At 41.4% G+C, this 17,796-nt stretch overlaps 1 protein-coding gene across 1 annotated transcript; it reads right to left on the minus strand.

Moving 5' to 3' along the window:
- Positions 1-12,855: 12,855 nt before the first annotated feature.
- snai2 (snail family zinc finger 2) lies at positions 12,856-16,976 on the minus strand. The gene is made up of 3 exons (XM_046847439.1): positions 16,696-16,976; positions 13,710-14,243; positions 12,856-13,623 (listed from the first exon to the last, which is right to left on the minus strand). The coding sequence occupies exons 1-3, from the start codon at positions 16,772-16,774 to the stop codon at positions 13,442-13,444; spliced, it is 795 nt and encodes a 264-aa protein (XP_046703395.1). The 5' UTR covers positions 16,775-16,976; the 3' UTR covers positions 12,856-13,441.
- Positions 16,977-17,796: the final 820 nt, after the last annotated feature.

The raw sequence follows: 17,796 nt of genomic DNA on the forward strand, positions 1-17,796 counted from the left end.
CTTTTTTTTTTTATTTTACACCTGGTGGAGAAAAAGCTATTCAGTATATAAAAGATCCAGTGAAGAAATGCATCTAATTTGGTCTAAAGAGGGAGGTTTCCTGATCCAGTCCAGTAAACACTTTACGAAAAGATGGCAATCTTAAAAAATTCCTCATTCTAAGAAGCATGGTAGAGGGCGCATCATGTTGTAGACATCAGTATTATTGAATTGGTTGCCCAGAGGTGGTACTTAAAACTTTTCCTTAACTACTACGTATCTTTTATCCAAAAATCTAGAGCTAACCTTTCCTCACGATGTCCAGCTTTTCTTGAAAAGTCCAACCTGTAAATGTCCTTGCAACCAAATCACTTTCCTCTCGCGCAGTTTGCGGGTTGCGAGCTCTGACTAGCGCATGCTCATTGACCGTCCACTCAGAGAGCATTAAAATCTTGACGTGACTGGGCGCATGCTAGGCCTCGGAGTGACCAGATCGCAGTCTGATAGGTTAAAGAAACAGCTTCAAGCAACATAGATTTGAATCTAAGTGCCCGCAGTGCTGTTTTGTCAAATGCTACGAAAAGAATGGACTGGACTATTTATTCATGGACAAAAAGTATATTAAAACATAAGTCAATGATTCTGATAGGCCAATTAGCTCTTCTGACCCTGATGGCCCACCACTGCTTTTTTTTTTTTATTACTGATTTTGAGTGGAAATGTAAACGATCATCAGTTTATGTGATTGAATCAAATAGACAAAACATTCTACAATGAACTAAACCAACAAACTTCGGCATTAAATGGTGTAAATGTGACAGAAGTATCGCACTTTTCCTTCCTTACCGCTGCTTATACTGTAGCTACAAACAAAACAGTGTTTTGAGAAAGTCAGCAATGAATACGTTTAGTTCGTTTTCCCGGTTGTTAAAGGGAATTAATCTCCGGGGAAATGCGAATCCCGGACACAACCCCTTGCTCTGGTTTAATCTCAAATAATTTCCTTTAAGAGCATTTTACAAACAAACAAATAGCGACTGCTTATTTCCTTTGATTTCCCACTGCGTTTCAGGAAAAAAAAGTCCTCCCGCGTGAGCCCCGAAGCGGGATGATTCACGCTTTGGATTTCAGCGTGTTTGATGACTCTGATTGGCCTTCACACACAGGTGATTTTCAGCAGGGAGTGATTACAGGGGGCCACCGATGCAGGACCAGACACGTACACTTGCATACCGACGAGATTGGAGCTTGTGTGTATGTGTGTGTGTGTGTGCGCACACTCGTACGCAGACGCGACAAAACACACACTTGGATAAGTATTTTTCCTGAAGAACTATATCAAATTTTGTGGACAGATTAGATGACCGGCAGAAATGTTTGTTCCTACAAAACTCGAGCAAGACACCCAAAATGCAATTCATATCGTAATCTCTACTTGTAATTTTTCTCCAATTCCTGGGAACGCAACCTAATTAAATATGCGCACTCTGTAAATACAAGAGATATTTATTGGAATGTAGCCTGCATCCCTATATACAAATGCATAGCTGTGTCCGAATGTCTAAAACCCCTAAATTTTTCAAATGCGCGAGTTTATATGGTAAGTATGTGAAGAAATCAAGTGCTTACATACAGTGAACATGGCAGATCAGTTATCTGATGAGTGTGAGTTCGGACTTGCCCCAGTGGCGTCTAGCAGGTCCGGATTCCTTTTTACCTCTACAAGAGAATCTGTAGGTCTGTTCTGTGCACCTGCCACGGCAAGTGCTCTCGCTCTATCTCACACTCTTACACACAGACACACACACACACACACACACACACACACACACAGGTCTGAACCTGCCAAAACAACAACCTGTCCTGTAATCCCTGGTCCCTACAGCCTGCAGGCTGAGTTCTCGGGAGCTATTGTCCAGAGTCAGTGATGTAAGATCCACTTCGGTTTATAGTCCTTCTTCTCTTTCTTTCTTCTCCGCCACAGCACTTGAGATCCTGTCAGCGAACGGTCAGTCGGGGTGGGGTCACTCGGAGTCGTTTTTCAGGCAAAGCGTAAATGACGGAAAAGAGGCGCTCAGGAATGCGATGCAGATTACTATCTCTTCCTGGAGGTGTGAAACTGTAGTCGTGGTAAAGAAAATGTACACATTGTGTCGAGGAAAGAGCGAGTCCAGTTTCCTTTGGCCGCCGTCTTTGCGGCGGTGACGAATACCTGAAGTGTGTACAGACGACACATTTTTGCAGAGAAAGCCAAAGAATCAACCACGGAGTCGAAGACTGTCCTATGATATTATATGTTATTTATATTACAAGGGAGGGGTCCATGTAAACCCTTCATTCTTGGGACAAAAACACTTGCCCTGTGCACCGAAGACTCCTTGGAGCAATGTGACCTACACACCCACACCCAAGCCCCCCCTGTGCTAGTGGTTAATACAGGAGTGAAAATGTACTGTGTGGAAACAACTCAAGGCCAATCAGAAATCCCAGCTCTCTAGATGGACACATTTCTAGATATGTTTTTTGTGAATGAGCTCCACCAGGTAGTCGATCCTAGCAACACCTGCAGCACTTAGAACAAGTGTATGAGGGTCAGGATGTAGACCCAGAGTATCCGGGGTGTCTATACCCGATTATACCTCACTGGAGACTCCTTGGAGTCCTCCTTGACCTTTAACCCCCCACCACCACCCTTGCATGACTCAAGGCCAATCAGAATTCGCAGCTCTCTGGATGGATGTATGAGGGTCAGAGTATTTTGCAGTCCTCCTTGACCTTCACCCCCCATGCTAGGGGTTAGTACAGGAGTAAAAGTGTACTGTATGGAAATATGTGTGACTCAAGGCCAATCAGAATTGGCAGCTGGGGCGCAAATGGTGCATGGGGGTACCACTGCATCTTCCTCTCTTTTGAAAGGAAAGGGGCGCAACATTAATGGCAATCTCACATACCCTTCAACAAAATGTGCAGTTGCACCCCTGAGATCTAGATATGCTTTTTGTTTAAAAGCGCTAATAGCTAGTCTTTCCTGGCTACACCTGCAGCCCGCAGAACAAGTGTATGAGTGTCTGGGTGGGCCGTGCTCCAACCTGCCCGAGCTCCTTCCTCAAATCTGCCTCGACACCGTGGCATACAGGTAAGGAATGCAGCGCGAGACGATCAGGTGCAGCAGGGCGCGTGCCGGCACGCCATACACAGGTAACCTGCTTCCCCACACATCTCTTCTGACACATGACTCGCTATGGAATGCAGCAAAATCTTTTCACTTCCATCATGGAAAAAAAAATCCCCCGAAAACGCAAAGTGTCAAGCGAAGGAGGTGACAACGGGGGGGTCGCATTTGCACGTGTCGATGTAAAAAAAGCGTTTCGAGCCAATGTTAGCATTCCCATTTTGGAATAGTTCAACATCTAGGTAGGACCCGCCCTAACAACTGGGTGGAGATGGATAACCGTAGCCTGGGGGAATAAAAATCTTTCTCTCTTTTTCTCTCTCTCTCTCTCTCGCTCTTTCTCCCTTGTTCTTTCTGAGTTTTTTTAGGGCTTTCTAAAAGCCTGGGTGTGGACAGTGTACTTTTGATATCTCTGTAATTATTGTCTATTTCACATCACAATAAGCGGCATGTTGCTGCACAAACATTCACCTTTCTCTGCACAAACACACACACACACACACACTTCCCTGCAAGAACACACTCACCCCCGACTTTTTCTTTTCTCATAGAGCCATTAACACGTTACACGCGTATTTCATACGTGTCACGTTTGTACACGTGACCCGAAGCAAATCAGTTTTTTGCATGGACGTTTTATTTCATTTGAATTGTTCGCATTTTTATTGTCTATTTTTGCTTATTTTTTATTCATATTTTTCCACAGGATTTATTAGAAATCTAAAATGAATGAAAAATGTATATATACATATATACATATATACATTTATTCGATGTATCTTGTTAAAAAAAAAAAAAAGATCCAATTCCACATGAACATTTATGAAGTTATGGAGCAACTCAAAAACTATCCTGGATTTACCTCAGGACTTCAGTTTGCAAGAACAGATTTTCACTTAAACAAAATGATAAAAAAAATATTAGAAAATCGGCATTTGTTACCAACCTGATGAAGTTTTTAAGTTTGGTTCCTCTAAAGGTTTCTTCCTTCATGAATCCTTAGTGAGCCACTGGTTTATTAGGGATAAACTTATAGGCACTAAATCTCTGTAAAGCTGCTTTGGGACAATGTCTATTGTTAAAAGTGCTCTAGAAATAAAACTGAATTGTGGCGTTAACATGTGGCTTCACAGTTATATATATATATATATATATATATATATATATATATATATATATATATATATATATATATATATATTCTTCACATATATAAATGGAAAATTGGAAAAGTTTATTACCCAGTAAATGTTTTGAGTCTTTAAAGAGATAATTAAGAAGAATAACACACTGAACCGCACTGGGAACTCGGTCCTGTGTGATTTATGAATTCGCTGCTGCTGCTGCTCCGTTATCTGGAGGCACTTTTCACTGAAAGTTATGTTAATGTTACCCCTTTGGAGAGGACAGGAATATTATTTACTGTCCAAAAGCCAAGCACAAGATTTAAACGAGAGCTTGGGTGTATGTGTGTGTGTGTGTGTGTGTGTGTGTGTGTGTGTGTGTGTGTGTGTGTGTGGTGGGGGTAACAGTCGAGGGGGCCCATCTCAAATGTTCATTTTTCCAGAATGTGTGTGTTTTTGTTGTCTTAAGTTTTCCTTGGTGGCGGCGAACAAAGTGTTCCACTGTGGAGCGAGCTGTGGGCCTGCAGACACAGTGTCTGTGCTGGGAGTTCCTGTCCCAGGCCCAGATCCCGCAGACCCACAGCAACCAGGACAAGGTCAGACGCTCTTCAGCTCCAACCATACGGCTATGTTACCTCGCTGGACCGCTTTTCAGGGGGTTTTGCAGCGAGAAACATAGAAAAGAAGCAGATCTCGAAGAGAGAATCGAGAGACGAAGAGTTTCGCGCTCAGAACTGGGGTTCGTCTACTGTGGAATGGGAAACGAGACATCGTTGTTGACAAATAAGAACGTGTTTTGTCTGATAATAGATTCAGATTAGGAAATCTCCAGTTTAGAGCACCTGTACAGTTCACACCTGTAAAATTATTATGTCAAAATAGTTTTCTCGCCATATTCTGGACAAGTGTCCTTTGTGTTTTACGGCCAAGATTATCAGACGTCCGGAATTCCAACCATGAAAAAGTTCCCGACGATAAGAGAAAACTCCAAAGACGAGAGATTAAGGAGAAACGCACAACTGATATCACTTGAAAGACACTTTGAAGTCTCCAGTAGACATTTCCAAGGCCATAAAACACAAAACAACATTTTAGAAATCAGGTCTTTTCCAGCCGCGGGGTGATGTTTCTTGTATTGATGGCGTCGTTGCCGTGTATTTTAGGTTTCCTCTGTGAAGAAAGACCACTCCGTGAGGAGAGAGGTTGGAGTCACAAATCCGCTTGACGTTATCTGTGTTGCGTCACAGCTTGGCGAGCTGATGCTAACCAGGAAAGGTTATATAGCCCTCCGGAGAAACATCTGTCTATGTCCTCAATACATCGCGGTGCATCCTCGAGTCAAGGACGTAGCGAGCAGTGAAAAAGCAAATCGGAAAACCAGACCACGCGCTCGCCACTCTGTCTCGCAAGCGCACTAAAATATTACTGCTATACAATGTGTTCTTCAAAAGCATGGTACCCTGGTGGCTTCCGAAATGGGTTCTCCTGTACTTAGCAGTGGAGAGGGTTCTTTATTCATGGGTGTTAGAAAAGCTTTAGGTTGGAAATTTCAACTGAGGAAAAATCGGAGGTTGGAAGAAACCGGTGTACACAGAGCTCCGCCTCTTAGGATCCGTAGCAGCCAATGGAAAACTAGCTAGCTAAGAAGTTTCGTAAGTTAAGAAAATCTAAACAGAACTGGAATCTTTACAGATCTCCAGCTAGCAAGTCTATTTTATAACAATTTGTTGTATACTATTCTTGGAAACAAAGCTTTGTTTTAAAAACCTTTCCCCATAAATACACGCCCTGTCATGTTTCATTCCTTACATGCTCAGCTTTCCTGAGCAGGAGAAACAGATAACTCAGCATCCAGCATCGTTGCCTTCTCTGTGAGAGAGTTTCTCCGGACTTAGGAATCTCATCTCCCAGATTAGTTTTTTTTTTTTTTTTTACTATTTTTGGCGCCGTCGCGTGTTTTCACAAAAGATTGCCTTTCCTCCACACAATACCAGTAACGGTATCCGGACGAAGGTTTTTGCTATGTTCGCATTTCTGCAGTGTCAAAGACGGAAACTGGAACGGTGGAACCTTGAGGCGTGTTTATACGATGACTGAGAGGCGTTTTAGCAGGACACGAGATGGACGGATTCATCACGTTCTCCAGAAGTCCCCGCGTTAGAGGTCTTCAAGGGTTCTGGATTGAAAACGTACCTTCTGTCATTGCGAATTTGTTTCTCTAGTCCTACTTCAGATTTAAAAAACTTGTTGACTCATAGCTCCTCATGGAAAAGCTGAGAAATGGTGGGAGGCTCCCCGTTGTCGTGTCTGAGCAAGAGCTGCTCCAATGAGGAGCGATGTCTGAGCCACATCCTAATGAGTAAGATCTCGTCCAGCTGAATCTCAGCCTTTCACACACACACCACACTCACACACTCTAGACCCGTACAATCAGTACACTCATACTGATGTACACATCTGAGTGAGCACCTGCTGCTTCACACAGCAATGCTGAAGGAAATAGACATTCCATGTGTGTGTGTGTGTGTGTGTGTGTGTGTGTGTGTGTGTGTGTGTGTGTGTGTGTGTGTAGTAGGTCAAAGGTGAACACAAGATCTTGGTTCAGCTCTATACTGCTTGTGCTACATTCCTTCCACAGAGTGAATAATAGAGAAACATCATAGGAAATCTTGCTAAGCACCATGTCCCTTTATTTTTATATTTCAATAAAACGGCCAAGAAGTGAATGCGTGTAAAATCAGATAACATACTTGGAAGGAACAATACAATCAGATGGACGGAAGGTGATAAAACGTGCCATGAGGCTCAGGCACGAGCGTTCTAATACGATAATTTTTTTTTTTTTTGTTTGGAAAACCTGTTTTAAATAAACACAGAGTTTTTTGCTTTGGGGGTTCCGATTTCCAGCGATTAGAACGTTCAGTGTTTTAGAACTAGAAGAACTGAATCTAATTACAGTTTTTCCAAGTCGCTTTGGAGCGTTTCTCAGATCAGAAATGAAATTCTCAAAACTACTTGTTCAAACTCCTTTAGTTTAGTTATTTGCTCTCAACATAAGAACATTTCTCGTTGATCAAATTGCGAATGCTTTTGTACATCATTTACCGTATTTTTCGGACTACTTTTTATCCACGTTTTGAACCCCGCGGCTTAAACAACGAAGCGGCTAATTTATGAAATTTTCCTGGGTTTTTACCCACATTAGACCTATGAAATTTCCGAACGGAAACGAAAAAACGCACCTCACCTGTGTTCTGAGCTGCACGGCATTGGGAGTAAAAACATTTTGTTAAACGCACGACGATGCCAAAAGAAAAACTCCTGAGAGAAATAGTTGTGAAAGGAAGGAGGAAGACAGTGAACAATGACTTTCTTGGTCGGCTACTGTTTAGATACAAGCCGTTGTAACGCGTGGAGTCTGGGTGAAGGGAGAGCTCGCTAACTCCAGTTACAACAGAAATCATATAAGCTTTTTTATTTTTCTTGGCAACAGCGTTACGGGTTAGTCAAAGAAACTTAGAAATGAGCATCAGAAAATAATAAGGACATATTTCCTGGTCTTGCACACATGCAGTAATACCGGAAAAATGCGCGGGCAGCCTATTCCCAAAATGCCGCTCTGCTCTTAAAGGAGCCACAACATGTTTCACCCGTTACACTGTACACCGAAGAATGCTGGAAGGGTAAGGAGGCAAATTAGAGGAAGAGAAAGAAGAGGTCAGAGACATAGACACATTTCAGATGAAATTAGAGCCACTATTTTGGACCATGTTGTCAATCATGGCCTCACAATGGTATTGCATGGGATGATATCTGTTGTGATGTGGATGAAAATCTGTGGCCAGACAGACTGGGACGTCTGGGGGGTAGAGACTGATTGCACTGTATAGTACGCCATTTCCTATGTTTACCTTTTGGAATTTTCATTTGTGTCTTTTTATTTTTTATCACAATGACATTATATTGTAATTTTTCAGTCAGTCCACTATTAAAAGACCAATAAAAAAGTGTGAATCCTGTCCAGTCTCTTACGATCAATATCCCACATACAGTAATGTGTGAATAGCTGAATCATGGGTTTTGCTTGAGGCATGGGCCTTGTCTAAATCGTGGACCTTGTGTAATCATGAGCCATGTCCGAAGCATGCACCTTGTCTGAATCAAAGACCTTGTATGAAACATAGGCATGGGGTGTGTTTCTAATTCTCAATAAGGCAGATTTGAAAAGAGTACCTGAAATTTATACATTACAGTTTTTTTCAGTGGCTTCGGAGCGTTTCACCTGAATATTTTTTCCCCCTGAAAACATCTCAGCATCACTTCATCGCATACGAAATTGTTAAACCGTTTTTTTTTTTTTTTTTTGTCAGATTGTCAGAATCCGTCGTCTAAAATCTTTTCATCTGAAAGACGAATCTTGGATGTCAGCGACAAAGGCAATCGAACGCTATCGGATCGACCAATGATCAACCGGTTCTGTAAAACAGGTCCAATCTTGTGAAGCTTCAATTGGAGAGTGAATACAGACAGAATCCAGACAGTGTCGATCCTGTTCGGGTCTCTTGCAATCAATATGAATCAAATATGCGATCAAATCAAAAAGAATCAAAAAGCACCATTTGGTGCATTTTCAGTCCAAACCGTAGTTTATAGCAAGAAATCCTGAAACTGTGCAGCGTCACACTAAAAACACGGCTAAACATTTTGACGGGACTTTTCAAATCCGATGGAAATGAGATATTCGTTGACACAAATATTTACTTTTGAGAGATGGACTGAGGATTTTGAGTAAAACACAGGCTTTTGCAGGAAATCCATTGTGTTGTGCCGCTTATACAACGTGTTTTGAGAAAGGCGCTTTGAAGGCAAATATTAAGGATGATTTGAGAAAAAACTAAGTAAAAGTATGACCTTGTTAGGCCCATGTTAGTGAAAAGCTAAAAAGGGGTCGATTTGTGGGAATTTAATCCAAATGAAACACCAGAACAATGCATCAACTCAGATCAACACGCCAAAATTAAATTAAACGTAAATAAAAATAAATGTAAAAAATCGAATAATGAAGCAATTTTTTTAATCTTTAATTAACAAATACAACGAATAGTAGTGTTATAAACTAGTATTTATCGGACAAAAATCAAAAGAAAGTAAATCATTTAAATACATTTTTTAATTTAAAACCCAATGCTTAAAATAAAAAAAATAAAAAAAAGATTAGCTAAATGCTACGCTAGTGTTCATGCTAACTCCAGAAGAACGCTTTGATTCGATACATATAAAATATACTTTTTTTAAATGAATAGTCAAATGTATTATTTTGGTCAATGTTGCACGTTTTTTTTTGCATTGGAACGACAAAATTACTTTTTTTTTTTTTTTTTGCACGGAACATAAAACTCGCCTTGTCGTAAAAGCCCTTGAGCTACAGTATGTGTTAAACTGAACCCAGGGGTCTGGAAGGCTGAAGCTCCACCAGAAACTGCGTCCACCAGACCCACCAAATACAGAGGAAGCCCCCACGGTTCAAACCTTAAATGCTAGCTCGTCCTAGCACAGAAATCTCAAAAGATTGATAAACCCGGCACTTTTATCCCCCGATGCTTTTGTTTCCGAGCAGATAGCGAGGCAGCGCCGAGGTGTACGAACACATCCTGAAGTGAACGGGGCACACCTGATATTTTGCAATGCCGGCCTGAGATTCGTGTACCGGCACGAGTCCTGCACAGGCATGTTCGTTCCACTACAATGCCAGGATGTAAGGAATATTTTCAGGGGCCTGCTGTTTGTTTAAGGATCCTTTTGTGTCTCTTGATAAAGCTCGCACAAGTAAATACAGGCGCCGGTTTAATTGGGCCGCAATGTAAATCGATCACTTCCTGGTCTCGTTTCATGTGAGATTTGACATCGATCTAGCATAACAGAAGCCTCAAAGAATCGCTGGAAGGGAAATTTTCTTTGGCGTGGTGGTGTTTTTTTTTTTTACTCGGTGTGTTTACAAAATAAAGGATGTTTCATTCATTAGCTGAGAATTAAAAGCCAGATATTGGATTGGATTTGGTTTGTTTTTTTTGCTTAGAAAAAAAAAAAAGAAAAAAAAAAATCTGAATGTAATCCCCTTTTTAGCTTTTCACATTTTTGTCTTACAACAAATGTAAAATATTTCAATTTATGGTTTCATCAGACCAGGGAACGTATTTGTTTACTTTTTTTATTTATTTAAAGATGCTTTATTTTATTTTATTTTTTAATACTTTTTTTTTTCCTCTCTGTTTTTGGCCTTTCACCCACAATGTGTCAGTCTTTTTTATTAATAATAATAATAATAATAATAATAATAATAATAATAAAATTATTAAAAAAAAATAAAAAAAAATATAAAAAAAATACAAATTAAAAAAGTAAAAAATGTTATAATTATAATTAAAAATAAAAGAAATAAGCATCACAGATATGTCAAAAAAATAAATAAAAAATTGGAAATCACCTGGAAGCTATTCTTTTTGAAAAACGCTTGCACAGTACAGTCAATTTTTGATCCAACACAACCATAACGTTTTCTGGTTTTGTCCTGGTTACAAGTGTTTTGTGAGCAGCTTCTCCTCCTTCAGAGATGCCCTGTAGTGGGAAGTAGTACCTCAGTGGTTGAGGCTCTGGGTTACTGATAGGAAGGTAAGGGGGTTTGAGGCTTGATATCGCCAAGCTGCCATTTTTGGTCCCTTGAGCAAGGCCCTTAACACTGTACTGTATCATGGCTGACACTAGGCTATATTAAGAAAGAATTTTTAATTCCTGATAAATCGCCATTACTTAGTACCGGATTCGACTCCACAGGATTTCATATTAAACCAGAAACATCTCTTCATAACGTCGTTCGGTTTGAGGTAAAACCATCTCCAAAGAAGCGACACCTCACAGCTGATATGCACCGGTACATTAACATGGACTCCAGAAGGAATATGTTGTAGCTTCATGATCCTACTTCAGTCCAGAATCGAGTTTCCAGCTTTTCTAAGCGAAAACATTTCAAGTATTCAGGAAAAAAAAAGAGGGAGTTGTGAGCAAAGGAGCATATGATGATCGAGCATGTGATTTTCGTTTCCTGGTCACATGCTGGACCAGTTTTTATGCGTAAGACAAAAGCGATGCGCCTTCGAGGCCAATTGCGTCGCATTACCACGTTTTTAAAGGATTTTTCTGACAGAAAAGTTTCCAAAATGAGATCTCTACAGGGTTTCATGAGTCAACGGTTTTTGATCCAAGCAACGAAGATGTGAGAAGCAGCTGTTAGAAGCTCACAGGTCTGTGAGAAAGCAGAATGTTTGACTTGCGTAAACTAGTGGATCAACCTCCAGGCTTTTCGGGGGGAGAAAAACAAAAAAAACAAAAAACAATCGGCTCTCTCATCGGGTTCGACTCGCCAGATCACGCTGTGGTCAGGCAGAGAGAAAGAGAGAGAGAAAGAGAGATAGTAAAAGTCTGTTCCTTAGAGAAATGCTAACGAGTACGAGGTCTCAGGCATGGAGATACAGCAAGGCTCGAGTTCAAAAATACGGGCGTTCGAAAGTATCTCAAGAAACATTTTACAGAGGGATCATTAGCATAAGTTGCTCAGTAGCGTGTAACAAGGTTGACAGAGAGCTAGCATGCATGCTAATATCACTTAAGGAATATGTATTGCTTAACAATATTAAGAGTTTGGACGGTTCAGGTGAACAAGGAGAAAGTTCTTCCCGGATATTTCGGACCAAACCGGAGATTTAGCATCGATTCCGCATGTTAGCATACGCGGAGTCGACGAGCTGAAGTCCCGTGGAACACCTGCATCGTGCGCCTCATCACCTCGAGTCATGCCCCTTTAAAATCTCTCCGTACGCTCCTACCCCAGGGTGCGACGACACAAGTGTTCATTCATAGCAGCTCTAAAAATATTCGCGTGAAAGGCGCCATTGAGAAAGTCATGAGATCTGACCAGGAGCACGTGCTATTAATCGAATCATCTGGGGTTTTTGTTTTCTCTGCCTGAGATGTCCTAATGACATAAAAAAATAAATAAAGAAAAAAAAAAAAGAGGCCTGGGGCGTTTGGCAGGGAAGCGAGAGCTACATAGGGAGGAAGTGTGACATTTTTTTTGGCGACTGCTAACAGGTTCAAAAAGAGAAAGAGTGAGAGAGAGAGAAAGCTGAATCGGCAAACTCCAACTCATTTCCAAAACGTCTCCTACACAATGCTTCCCTTTTATATACTCACCAGAATCGCTTCCGATCGCTTCCTCTATGTGTCCCGACTCCTCGTGAGTCGTCTCCCCACAGTCATACGAGGAACCTGGAAAAACTAGCGCAACATCTCTACCTTATGAATCGGGTGGACGCCCGGTGAGTCGCGTGACCACCGTGGAAACGAGAGCACAAGCGCCAGCGTTGTCACAGCAAGTTAAAACACACCACCTGTAATTCGCGCCAGGGTTCGACGCCTCTGCGGGGGTTTACGTCTTTCGGAAAAGGCCTCGGTTAGGCGGCGCGTTAGTACGCGACTCGGCGCTTCTAGCACATCAGTGTAAAACATTTTTTTAAAAATCGCAAGGAACTTTTTTTTTTTTTATTTAGAAAGTGTATAAAAAAGGGAACACATACAAAAAATAAATCACCCATTCCATTTAAATGTATACGTACAAACAATATACAATCATTTCAGTCACACGTACATTCAGATATGTATTTAAAAAATAATAAACGATTACAGAGCTCTGAAAGGAAAAAAAAAAAAAACGCTGATTGTCTTTGTAAATTTTTTAAATACTTTGCACTTGTTCCCTCTGGAGAAAATGGCTTTATTTGATCCTAGAAGTCTTTGGTTTCTAAACACATCCAGTACGGGGATCGGATACGGGACGTTTCGGCGGTTTCGTCCTGTGTTGAGTAAACTTTCCTTTTCTTACAGTACACAGAAGGAAGGAAAAAAAATTATAGGTCAAAAAAAAAAAAAAAAAGTACAAATAGGAAGCACATGATGGAGCGCATGATCATATAAAAAAAAATGGTAAAAAATACTGCGTGTGAAAATATTTGGACAAATATTGCTTTTTTTTTTTGGTTTCAAGGCACCATGAAATTTTTTTTTCCCAGAGCAGTCTGTGTAGGTTGGACTTTATTTTGGGGGTTAGGGGGCGTCAGTGAGCGACGCAGCATCCCGACTCCTCGTGTTTGTGCAGGAGTGACATTCTGGAGAAGGTTTTTGAGCAGTTCTTGCACTGGTACTTCTTGACGTCCGAGTGCGTCTGCAGGTGAGCCCTGAGGTTGGATCTGTCGGCGAACGCCCTGCTGCAATGGGAACACGAGAACGGCTTCTCGCCTGAAAAACAAAACGCAACCGTCACACACACTTGTTAAGGATTGAAACTTTGATTAGCGTTCCCCTTATATTTTGTTTCCCCTCACCTGTGTGTGTGCGGATGTGTCCCTGGAGCAGCCACGGTCGCGAGAACGCCTTTCCGCACAGCTTGCAGACGCACGGCAGCGTGTGTGTCCGTATGTGCATTTTGAGCGCGCCGAGGCTCACGTACTCCTTCTCGCAGTACTTGCAGCTGAACGCCTTGCGTGCATGCGCCTCGCAGTGCAGCTGCTTGTGTTTGAGCAGGCCCGCGTACGTCGAGTATGACTTGTGACACAGGGCGCAGCGGAACTTCTCGGTCACGTCCGAGGCGCCACTCGGGCTGGTGGTGGTGGTGAAGGTGAAGGACGCCGGCTGTTCGTGCTCATGTTCGTGCTCGTCCTCGTCGCTCCTCGGTATCTCGTGGCCGTCTTTGGGCGAGGGGTATCCCGACACAGGCGACAGGTCGGTGGGGAGCGGCGAAGGGGGAGAGTCGCTCGCCGTCCACATGGTGATGGGGCTGTACATGACCGGGCTCAGGACCTCTGGCTGCGGGATCACGGGCATCACCAGGCTTTTAAGGAGCTGCTGAGACACGAACGCTGCAGGAAAAAAAAAAAAAAAAAACGTGTGCATCAACATTTAGCAATGAACATGATTTATTTTATGGATGCAGATAGCAAACACCTGTATGACATTTCATCGCTGTACCACTCCAACGTGAAGCTGCTCTAACCCACTCCACTGTACATTATACCCCCACAATGTACAATCACAATATTTACTATACACTCACACTATACCTTATACCCCCACACTATACCCCTACACTATACCCCCACACTATACATTTACAATATATACACTATACCCCTACACTATACCTTATGCCCCCACACTATACACTTACAATATATACACTATACCCCTACACTATACCCCCACACTATACATTTACAATATATACACTATACCCCCACACTATACATTTACAATATATAGACTATACCCCTACACTATACCTTATACCCCACACTATACATTTACAATATTATATATATATATACATACATACATACATACATACACACATACTATACCTTATACCCACACAATGTACACTCACACTATACCTTATACCCACACACTACACCCCACACTATACATTTACAATATATACACCATACACTCACACTACACTCACACTATACCCCCACACTATACATTTACAATATATACACCATACACTCACACTATAACCTCATACTATATACTACACCCCATGCTATACACTCACAATAGACACTTTACCTCTACGCTATAGACTCACAATATACACTATACCCCAACTCTATACACTCACAACATATACAATACACTCACAATATACACTATACCCCACACTATACACTTACAATATATACACTATACCCCACAATATACACTCACAATATATACACTATACACTCACAATATACACTATACACAATATACACTATACCCCCACACTATACATTTACAATATATACTATACACTCACAATATACACTATACCCCAATAATATACACTCACAATATATACTATACACTCACAATATATACACTATACCCCTACAATATACACTCAATATATACTATACACTCACAATATATACACTATACACTCACAATATACACTCACAATATATACACTATACCCCAATAATATACACTCACAATATATACTATACACTCACAATATACACTATACCCCACAATATACACTCACAATATATACTATACACTCACATATATACACTATACCCCAATAATATACACTCACAACATATACTATACACTCACAATATACACTATACCCCAATAATATACACTCACAACATATACTATACACTCACAATATACACTATACCCCCACAATATACACTCACAACATATACTATACACTCACAATATACACTTTACCCCCACTCAATACACTCACAATATACACTATACACTATACACTATACACTATACCCCCACTCAATACACTCACAATATACACTATACCCACCACAATATATACACTATACCCTATACCCTCACTCTGTACACTCACAATATACACTATACCTCTATGCTGTACACTCACAATATTCAATTCAATTTTATTTCTATTGCGCTTGTCCCAAAGCAGACACAGATGTGGTTGTTTATCAAACGTGGTGATAAAAAGGAATAAGATGTTCTTTATGTGTAAGTTTGTCTCTGATGAACAAGCAGGTGGTGACTGCGGCGAGGAAAAACTCCCCGAGACGGCATAAGGAAGAAACCTTGAGAGGAACCAGACTCAAGAGGGAACCCGTCCTCATCTGGGTTTCACTAAATGTCCATTTATTACAGATATATGATGTTGCGGGGTACAGTGACGGTGATCAGAAGCGTAAAGTAGTCCTGAGTCCAACTCCATCCTCAAAGCTCCTGTTCTTACTCCATGATGAATCCCAGAATATAAACTTTACACTCACACTATACCCTTTACACACACAATATACACTATACATTATACTCCACACTACACACTCTAACCCCTTACTCCATATACACTAACTCCTCAATCTTCCTGGTAGAAGCTTCTCATTAAAGGTGCAGGACAGCAGCAGTGAGGGGTTTCGTCCTCCTGTCTTTTTCCCCTGTGTATTTAAATGAAGGGTCTCTCTCATTGCACTACTTCACTTTTACCAACATTTTTTCACCCAGAAATGTCTCAGACCAGGGATCAAAGGTGCACCAGGTTCCCTGGGGAACAGGGTCCTACTGAAGGTGAGCTCTGAGTGGACCTGCTGAGTGGTGAAGATTGTTTCCACACCAGATTTCTACACCCTCCCAAAGAGCTTCCAGCAGGAGAACTCTTCTGCATGGAGTTTTGGTTTCATGGTTTCATTCGGGAACCCTGGCCCACTGCTGTTCACGTGGTCCTGACAGGTCACGTGACCAGTGCGCGTTCCGAGCGCGTTCTGGAAGATCGGTTCCAAAGGGAAATCATGGATTAAAAGATCAGATGGTGCTGATTACCTGTAGGACAGTCCAGCTCGCTGTAATTGGGCTTCTTGGAGGAGTTGAAATGCTTTTTGACCAGAAACGAGCGCGGCATCTTTGGACCTGGTTCCTTACGACAAGAAAAAAAAAAAAAAAGAAGAAGAAATAAAAAAAAGCTGAAAATCCCCGACAGCAGGTTAAATCCTCAGAGCGCAATCCGACACACACTCACACACACTCACACACACAAACACATCCTACATCCCAGGCGGAAAAACTTCTCCAGAACCGCTACAGCCCCATCAAATACTCCCTAATCAGGTGCAGAGGGCGGGGCTTCATCTCATTTACATAACCCCATGCCCGTCTCTGTCAAATCACGCTCTGAGGGCGGGGTTGTATTGCGGAAGTAATTTGCATAACGGTGCTGTTGATCCTCCTATTGGCGCGTCATGCTCAGTGGGAGGAGCTTAATGTGCACTGCGAAGAGGCAGACAGGTGTTTTTTTCGGTTGTTGTTTTTTCAGAAGTTTGATGAGTTCAAACAAATAAAAACAATCTGTTAATGGTGATTTTCAAGACAGTTCATTTGTCACTATTTAATATAAAGCCTATTTGCGTTCCATGTGATCACGTGATTCACACGCGTTACTATTGCCATTTGTGATGACGCTATTACACGTTTGAACGCAATGCGTGTTTTTTTTTTACTCCTTCATAAAGCTTCATAAGCAAATCTCCAATTAAAATTGAAAAAACAGTATGTATTAACTTTTACAGACTAATATCAACAATATTAATATTAATAATATTAAATTGACAATTCTTCTCCACATTTCATCCTGTAACGCTTCAAAAATCATAAATAACTGTGAAAACCCAAATCACTTCCTGTGATAAAGCATAAAGCAGTGGAGCTTGTTAATTACGGTGGATTGGCGCCCTCTTGTGGTCGCACCCACACCCAACGGTTTCAGATACCTCCAAACCCGCCCAGACTCCCAAATATCCAAAAACACGCCTCAAGCATGCCAATATCCCAAACACTCCCAAATACCAGTAACAACCCCAAACACCCCCAAATACCCCAAACACACCACAAGCACTCCAATATCCCAAATACCCCCCCAAAAAAACC

Source organism: Silurus meridionalis, chromosome 4 (genome assembly GCF_014805685.1).
Source record: "Silurus meridionalis isolate SWU-2019-XX chromosome 4, ASM1480568v1, whole genome shotgun sequence".
NCBI classification, from domain to species: Eukaryota; Metazoa; Chordata; class Actinopteri; order Siluriformes; family Siluridae; genus Silurus; species Silurus meridionalis.

Bases quoted from the DNA above. Each gene is read 5' to 3' on its own strand.
- snai2 (XM_046847439.1), bottom strand. From the start codon at position 16,774: ATGCCGCGCTCGTTTCTGGTCAAAAAGCATTTCAACTCCTCCAAGAAG. The intron at 14,244-16,695 runs GTAATCAGCACC...TTTTTCCTGCAG, and splicing joins CGAGCTGGACTGTCCTACAG to CGTTCGTGTCTCAGCAGCTC. The intron at 13,624-13,709 runs GTGAGGGGAAAC...TTTGTTTTTCAG, and splicing joins ACACATCCGCACACACACAG to GCGAGAAGCCGTTCTCGTGT.